The sequence below is a fragment of the Grammomys surdaster genome, unplaced genomic scaffold (genome assembly GCF_004785775.1).
Source record: "Grammomys surdaster isolate TR1022 unplaced genomic scaffold, NIH_TR_1.0 193, whole genome shotgun sequence".
In the NCBI taxonomy this organism is placed as follows: Eukaryota; Metazoa; Chordata; class Mammalia; order Rodentia; family Muridae; genus Grammomys; species Grammomys surdaster.
The window spans coordinates 7,947,417-7,956,269 of record NW_021604638.1 but is presented as its reverse complement, the minus strand read 5'-3'; the positions used below and the strand labels follow the sequence as shown (position 1 = coordinate 7,956,269).

Sequence of the window (8,853 nt, the reverse complement as noted above, 5' to 3'; positions counted from 1 at the left end):
CCTAGCTTGAAATCCTTACTCATTCGTTTATTCTGCTTGCCCTAGAACAGACGCTCTGCTCTCTCCCTTCTCTCTGACGTGAACGAGCACGTTCCATCCAACAGTTATAAGCCACTAGCAGAACCTGCCTCCGTCTGAGGAAAGAAACCCAAAACAGAAGCCTGCGTCAAAAGGTAGGTCTCTTGTGACGTCACCGCAGAACCGAGCAGCGGTTCCGATTGGCCCTCGCATCCGGGGTGGAGCCAAAAGCATTCCTAGCTCCTCCCCACGGCTCGGCCTCCCTCGCGCATGCGCTGTAGCCGCCACCTTCGCCGCCGCGCCATTTTGCCAGGGTTTGAATGTGAGGCGGAGCAGCGGCTGGAGTGGGTAGTGTCGGCTGCAGCTCTTGCTTGGGATTCCCTCCTTGGTCTCGGCGTCCCCACGAGGTGAGGCATGGAGCGAGCAAGGTGGCTGCGGGGACGCGGCTGAGGAAGGGGACGATCGCTGGGAGGTGGGTCTGGGCCTCCGCCTAAGGACGCGCGCCTGGGCTTCCCCGCATGCCGCCTCAGGGCCGGGCCTGACCGCTCCGGGAAGCTAGGGCAGCTTGAGGCCTCACGCGAGCTTCTCGAGCTCCCGCCCCTTCCCTTCCAGAGTCGCTCTGATTGGTTGCACCACCGCCCTTCGCTCCGTAGGCGTCCGTTGATTGGTCAAACCCGCGCGTCCGTTCTCGGCGCGCCGGGGCCCGCAACGTGAGAGTGTTCCGCGCTAAGGCCTGACTTGGGCGAGCCGGTCTGGTCTCTGGTTCGGAAAGAGGCCAGAGGTCGCCCACTCTGACTTCGCGGGGCTTCGGCCTCCACCATAGTGAACTTGGCCCTCGGGGTCTCATCTGGCCGTGACGTTCGTGCCCCTAGGACCTAACGAACCTGCTGTGAAATAGTGTTTCACCTGCCTGGGGCTCACTGGCTTTCGAGTTGGATAATCTGTCTCCATGCACACTTAGTCTTTCCCTAGGAGTGTAATTCAGAGCTAGTCGTTGCCGCTCTACGAAATTTCTAGTTTTTTAATAATTAGGTGATCCTGGGAGCGGAACTCGTGTTCTCTCACATGTTGAACAATCTCTTCCACTGAAGTGGCATTTTTTACCCTCTCCTCAAACTTGATTCTTCACTTGCATATTCGGTTAAGTGCCCTGAAGGTTCCGCTGATTGTTGGCCGTCTTTCCCAGAGGTCTCGCCGGAACTGCTGACCGTCTGCCCTTCGTCTCTCCAGAGGCGCTATAGCCTCGATGACCGGCTCTTTTTAAGTATTCACAGTCCCGTCCTGCAGTTTCCACCTTCCGTGATGTTAGAAGCAGCTGGCCTCGGATCTTGGCGAGGCTGCCTGCCTGCCTTTCGAGTTCCCCTCTTAGGGAGGAGTTCTCGTTTCTCACTTTTCCTGTCTGCTCTGATGGAAGTTCTTTAAGGATAATTTTGTATTGCTGGGTTTCGTGTGTGTGTGCTACATGGTGAATGCTCCTGTTATTTTACGGAGACATGGAAGGCCCTATCCCACCCATCCATCCATCTATCTACCTATCTATCTATCTAGGAAAAAGGGTCTTACATAGCCCAGGCTAGACTTAGATTCATCTTTCTACAAGTGTAGACTCTCACACTCAACTCTTCTTCACCTTTCTGTTTGTACAAAGGAATTTTCTCCCTTCTGGCTGTTTGGATTTCTAGTTGAGGTTTGGGAAGCCGCTCTCTACACAGGAATGAGTGGGTGGTTGAGGAGCAGTACTTTTAACTGTGGAATTGATTTGTTGCCTTATTTGTTGAATAACTTCATTCTATTAACCCTGGGGATATAGTGAAGAATCAGAAACGGACAAGGATTCTCTCTTTGGGGAGCTAACATTCTAATTGGAGGAGACCATGAATGAGTTGGATTATTTCAGATAGTGACAGAGGTGACAGGTGAAAACCGATTCTCTGAAGAGGTGGCGTTTGAGTAGAGACTATCCTGGGGAAAGTGGCGGGGGGTAGGGGGTGGGGAAAGTAAAACCTCAAGGACAGGAACTAACTTGGAATTTGGGGGTTTTAGGAAAATCCAAGTCAAGTTGTGTGAAGAAGAGAGAAGGTGCAGGGCTTTGTGGGCTGTGTAAGGAGTTGGGATTTGATACAAAGTGGTAGATTACTGTGATTAGGAAGCAGAGAAAGGCAGTAGGTACTCAGGTTACTGCCCAGCCTACTGTTTTCTTGAAGTGCTTAGTGACTGCCAAGGTTAGGGTAGGCAAGATGGATGGATGCTAAGTAACCCTTGCCTGGTCTGACAGCCTGGGTTTGTTCCATGGTGGAAGGAGGGAACTGACTCCTGCACGTTTCTTCTAACGTTCACACATATACTGTGGCACACATGCATATGATAAATGCATATAGTAAAATCTGGGGACAGGAGAGATGGCTCAGTACTCAAGAGCATGTGTTGTCTTGCAGAGGACCCAAGGGTGGTTTCCAATACTCACAGGTGGGCCAGAATTGCCTATACCTCTAGCTCCAGGGGATCTGATGGCCTCTGGCTTCCACCCACACTAATGTGTACTAATGTGTAATGCAGGCAGAAACGTACAGAGAGATACACAGATACACATAAATTTGTAAAAACTTTTAAGATGAGAGGGTAGATGTTAAGCTCTTAAAATTATTGTTAGTTTTCACTTACTGGATTCCTTTCCCTCTCCCCAGATATAAGGAATGCCACAGAAGTGCTTCTCTTAGTGGAGTAGACAAAAGACAAGTGTTTTGGGACATTTTATCACTGGGATTTGTGAAATGTTTGTAAACAGTAGTTGTTCCCAAAACCTTCATTTTCAACTGAGGGCTGGGAGGCAGAGGCTAGACTTTTTCAGCTACTCAAAACTTTTAGAAGGTGTTAATTTTCTATGTGTGTGAGTGTCCACCTATATGTACCTTTGCATGTGCACCACGAGTGTGCCCTGATACCTGAGGAATCCAGAAGAGGGCATCACATTCCCTGGGACCGGACCTGCAGATGGTTGTGGGCAGCAGTGTGGGCTCTGGGAGCTGAGCTGAGGTTGTGCTCTGACAGCGGTTTGTTCTCCGACTGAGTCATCTGGGAAGAGGGACTGTCTATCAGGTTGTCTGCAGGCAGGTCTCTGGGATTATTCTTACTAATTTTTTTGATTAGTGATTAATATGGGAGGGCTTAGCCCACTATTGGTGGTGCCACTCCTGGGGCAGGTGGTCCTGGGTGGTATAAAAAAGCAGGCTGAGCAAGCCAGTGAGCAGCGGAGCAAGCCAGTGACCAGCATCCTCCCTGGCCTCCGCTTCACTTCTTGCCTCCAGGCTCCTGCCTTGAGTTCCTGCCCTGACTCCCCTTCCTAATGAAGTCAACCCTTCCCTCCCCAGGTTGGTTTTTGATCACACACTACCTACCACAGCAGTGGAGAGCATATTAGAGCAAGTAGCAAGTGCTCTTTTTTTTTTTTTTTTTTTTTTTGGTTTTTCGAGACAGGGTTTCTCTGCATCATCCTGGCTGTCCTGGAACTCACTCTGTAGACCAGGCTGGCCTCGAACTCAGAAATCCGCCTGTCTCTGCCTCCCAAGTGCTGGGATTAAAGGCGTGCGCCACCACCGCCCGGCACAAGTGCTCTTAACTATGGCGCCATCTCTCCACCCCAAGATGAGGAGCCGACTAGTAATGGTTCAGTAGTTACAGGGCTTGGGTTCGAATCTTCAGCACTCGTGTAAAAGTCAGGTAGGGCTGTAAATCCCTGTAAACCAGCACTGTGGGTAGGAGGCAAGTGATCCCAAGGTTGTGTCATCAAACTTGTGGATCATAATCTGTGTCCCAAGTGAGGCCCTCATACTCAGACTTCCCTTGTGAGAAACCCTCTTGATAGCTGAGGGGAAGGAGAATACAGATAGCACAGTTCTCTTAAAGGTCATGGCTTCTGGCTGTTTAAGATTTTTTTCATTCTTTAGAAGAGTCCTGTCTTACTCTCCTTGACTGCTGCCGCTTTTCCTTGGCTTCCAGGCTGCCTGTTTTAACACCGGCCTTTCTGCTGTGTTCATAGTTTAGCCTTGTCATTTTGAAACATTTAGAGGCTGCCCTGGGGAGCAGAAAAGGTGTTTTGAATCGGGCAGATTTGAATCAGACCTGTTTGTATCTTATATCAACTTAGGCATATAAATCTCCCACTCTTGAGTTTCCTTCCTTACTATTGTTTGAAATAAACGGTAAAGCATATAAATCTCCTAGCACTGTGTGGTTGCTTCATACATACTACCCTTTCCCAGTGTCTAAACTATTTTCTTTATCACTGTTATGCAAACCATTACTAGCTCAAAGTTCCAAAATCTCTTCTTTAATTAAATTTCATCCACTTTAAAATCTCCAGTGTGCTGTGCGTGCTGACACACACCTTTAGTCCCAGCACTCAAGAAGCACAGGCAGGTGGATCACTGAGTTGGAGGCCAGCCTGGTCTACATCGTAAGTTCCAGTACACCCAGGTCTACACTGTGAGACCCTGTCTTCACAAAAAATCTTCAGTGGCTCCCTAATTATACATTTAAGTTGTGAAACAGCTGGCTTCTGAGGACCTGACAGACCGAGTGTCGATCTTCTGGTCCATGTTTGCCTCTCCCTGTCTCTGGCACTTCACTCACAGTGTCTTCCACTGGGAGGTGTTTCCTCATTTTTCATATCAGTCTTAAGAAATCTTGGGTAGTTCCAGTAGTCTTTTTTTTTTTTTTTAAGATTTATTTATTTATTATATATGAATACACTGTAGCTGTCTTCAGACACACCAGAAGAGGGCATCAGATCTCATTACAGATGGTTGTGAGCCACCATGTGGTTGCTGGGATTTGAACTCAGGACCTCTGGAAGTGCAGTCAGTGCTCTTAACCACTGAGCCATTTCTCCAGCCCTCCAGTAGTCTTTATTGTACCTTTCTATCTTTTAGATGTTGTCTGTAGATTCCTTTGGCAATTTACTCCAGAAGACAAATGTTTTTCAGAATTTAGTTTTCTGGGGTGTGTGTGAACATACTTTGTATACCACATACCTAGTGAGGTCTGGGGTACACTTACAGATTTTCCCCCGTTTATTTATTGGGTAGTGCACCACAGTGCACATGTAGAGGTTATTGAGCTGTTTTCTCCTTCCGTACACGGCAAGCACTTTACTCAGGACCGTCTCAGCAGCCCTGGGCACATTATTTCCTTGTGAAACAAATTGGCACACTTAACTAGGTTTTTAAAAATGATATTTGAAGCCTCAGACAGTCTAGGCCAAGTTTTTTTTAAATCATGTTTCTTATTTATGTGAGTGGGGTAGGGATGGTAGTTACTTGCCATGTGCACATGTGGAAGTCAGAACAACGTGAGTTAGGTTCTTTCCTTCCACCAAGTGAGTGCTTAGCATGCAACTCAGATCATCGGGCCCCTTGGCAACCACTTTTACCCTTTGAACCATCTTGCTGGCCTAGAGGGTCAGATTTTGTTGCCAGATGTTTGCCGCATAACTGATAAGAAGACAAGGTCCTGTCCATTAGTTGATTTGGGGGGATTTTGAGACTGGAGAGAAAGTACATGTTTGTAAGAAGAAAAAATTGTTTCGTTTTATTGATTTGGGGAGTTTTGAGACTGCAGGAAGGAATTACAGGTTTGGTACTTGGCAATTTAAGTGAGTCTTCCTAGTTAATCTGGAAGCTGAAGCAGGAGGCAAGTTCAAGGTCAACCATAACAATTTATTGAGACCTTGTAGAAAATATGGGGGCTGGGGATGTGCCTTAGTCGGTAGAGAGCTTGCCTGGCATGTATAGTCCTGAGTTCCATACCCAGCACTGCATAAACCAGGCATGGTGGCACACACCTGTAATTCCAGCTCTTGGGAAGGAGCAGAATGAGGCGTTCAGGGTTGTCTTAGACTCTATTGTGAGTCTGAGGCTAAATGAGACTCTTCCTCAATAAGTAAACAAGTAGATAATAAAAAAAATAATTTAAAACTTTGTAGTTCTGTATGAAATATATAAAATGATTGTAGGACACTAGGAAGATGAAAGAGATTCAAAGACAGTGAAAATCCCCTGTATCCACCACATGCATAGATCTGTTACGCTCCTTTACCCTTTTCCTTTGGTTTTTCTCTTAGGTTAAGTTTTAAGTGTGTGAATATTTTGCTTGTATTCATCTGTTTACTGTATGTACAGGTCCAAGGAAGCAGAAGAGGTGACACTTCACTAGCACTGGAATTATAGAGTTGTAGGTTGTCATGTGGGGCTTGGAAATTAAAACCAGGTCCTCCAGAAGAGCAGCCACTGCTGAGCTATCTCTTCAGCCCCTTCTACTTTTAGATAGATGTAAAATTCCTAATGTAATTTGAATTATGTTGTCCTTGAAATTTCCCTACTTAGCTTCATTACATTTACAGGGTCGGTTTTTCCCTCTGCATCACACAGGAGCCTAAGGATAATTTGGCATTTGAGTTTCTAGAAAAGGCTACATTGTCCCAGTCCCTTGACTGGTATATGTGGCTGTGTCTAAAGGCTGTGTAAGACATAATCAAATCTAAGCAGAAGTGTTTTGTGATTTACATTTATTTATTTTTGTGTGTATGATAGGTGGGGTAGAGCATGTATCGTATGCCATGGTGTATGTGTCTCACAGAGGACACTTTAGTGTGTGCTTCTCCACTTTTTGTGGGTTCTGGATGGAATTGAGGTTTGAGTTTTTTTGCTTGTTTCCGATTTATTTTATGAATACGAGTGCTCTATTTGGATGTATACCTGCAGGCCAGAAGGGGGCATCGGATCCCATTACAGATAGTTGTGAGCCACCGTGTGGTTGCTGGGAATTGAACACAGAAGCTCTGGAAGATCGATCAGAGAGCCATCTCTCCAGCCCCTTGTTTTTGTCTTTTTGAGACAAGGTTTCTCTGTGTTTTCCTGGCTGTTTGTGAACTCTGTAGATTATCTTGGCCTGGAACCTAGAGATCCGCCCATATTAAGCTTTTTAAAAATAACATTTTTTAAATTTTATTTATTTATTTATCTATTTATTTTGGTTTTTCGAGACAGGGTTTCTCTGTGTAGTCCTGGCTGTCCTGGAACTCACTCTGTAGACCAGGCTGGCCTTGAACTCAGAAATCCACCTGCCTCTGCTGGGATTAAAGGCGTGCGCCACCACGGCCTGGCACGATTGCTTATTTAGACTCCGTTTTTTAATTTTAGATTCAGAGTCATGGAGCTCAGCGATGCAAATTTGCAGACACTGACAGAGTATTTAAAGAAAACCCTGGATCCGGATCCTGCCATTAGAAGGCCAGGTAAAGATGTCTTTGTTCCTTCACTGGTTGATTCTTGAGATTCATAGCAGAAACCTTTTTGCACGGTCTGCCTCGTTGTCAATTCAAAAGAAAAAAATATGTTTGGTTATTTTCTCAGGCCTGGTTTATGTGACATGGTTGGCTGCTTACAGTAGCTGTAATGCCTGGAATAATATTTGCTATTGAGTAAAGTAGCTTTTATTCAACATCTTTTAGGGTAAAAAATACTGGTGTTTTTAGAAAGCTTTGTCTCAGGAACTTTCTGAAAATCTCAGTAAATCTGCCAACTTTACGAGCACAAGTTAAGTCATCAGGATAGGGGTGATTCCCAAAGGTGATTCCATGATTGAAGTCAAGGAAGATGGTTCTCTTCTTCCCTTGGTAGTTTGATTTAATTAACATTGTCTAAGTCCTGGGATTACTTGTATGAACTTAGAGTTTTAACCTCAGATACAAAAGTAAATGAGGGGCTCCACAGGCGCATGGCAGCTAGTGAAAAACAAGTCATGGCTGGGAAGACCTTACCTTTAGGCTGACTGGCCAGTTTTGTGTGGTCAGATTTGCAACATTTCTTGAAAAATAAAGATATCAATATGAAGTATCCTCATTTTTAAATGATGGTAACCAACTTTTAAAAACTTGGGAAATGTGGGAGTCATAAAGGTTTTGAGCAATCTGTGGTGGTTCTTGATACCAGAATCCATGTGAACCAGAATGCTTCTTACCTTCAGAACAAGTTAATGGTATGCTCATGGAGATGATTTGTCTAAAGAAGATCTGAGTCATAAGTGGAGGGAAATACTGTATAAAATAAATAGAAATGTGCATGTGGGTCATTTGTGTCTGTGCATCTCGTCCCCACCCCTACTTGTTACTTCTTTGTTCACTCCGAAAGAAATCCAGTGCCAGGACTACTTCTGAGTTATAACCGTAGCCTCATCCTATAGAAAAGTCTGTGGTTTTTATTTCTCTAATTATTAGACAGTGCTATTTGAAGCTGGTGTGTAATGCACTTTGACTCCTCCTCATATTGACTACTGTCCTCTTTATCATCCCCTATCGTGCGTGCGTGTGTGTGTGTGTGTGTGTGTGTGTGTGTGTGTGCGCAAATAAGCACACGCACAGCCAGAGGTTAATATTGGGTATATTCCTCTTTTTTTTTTTAATTTATTTAATATATATGACTACACTGTAGCTGTCTTCAGACACACCAGAAGAGGGCATCAGATCCCATTACAGATGGTCGTGAGCCACCGTGTGGCTGCTGGGAATTGAACTCAGGACCTCTGGAAGAGCAGTCACTGCTCTTAACCACTGAGCCATCTCTCCAGCTCTGTATTCCTCTTTTTAAAAAAAGATTTGTTTTCTGTGTGTAAGTGTTTTGCCTTTGTGTATGTATGTGCGCCACGTGTGTATATATGCACTACATGTGTACCTGGTATCCAAGGAGCTAGAGTTATAAAAGGTAGTAAGCTGCTGCATGGGTACTAGGACTAGAACTTGGGTCATCTGGAAGAACAGCAAGGCTCGCTCACACTCGTGCT

At 45.4% G+C, this 8,853-nt stretch overlaps 1 protein-coding gene across 1 annotated transcript in view; it reads left to right on the top strand.

Annotated features, from left to right (window-relative positions):
• Nucleotides 1-247: 247 nt before the first annotated feature.
• The window catches only part of Cse1l (chromosome segregation 1 like), a 37,418-nt gene continuing 28,812 nt past the window's right edge, over nucleotides 248-8,853 (top strand). The window contains exons 1-2 of the mRNA XM_028769579.1: nucleotides 248-425; nucleotides 7,215-7,309. Coding sequence (XP_028625412.1) covers nucleotides 289-425; nucleotides 7,215-7,309 — 232 coding nt within the window. The 5' untranslated portion in view covers nucleotides 248-288. The remainder of the gene's footprint in view (nucleotides 426-7,214; nucleotides 7,310-8,853) is intronic.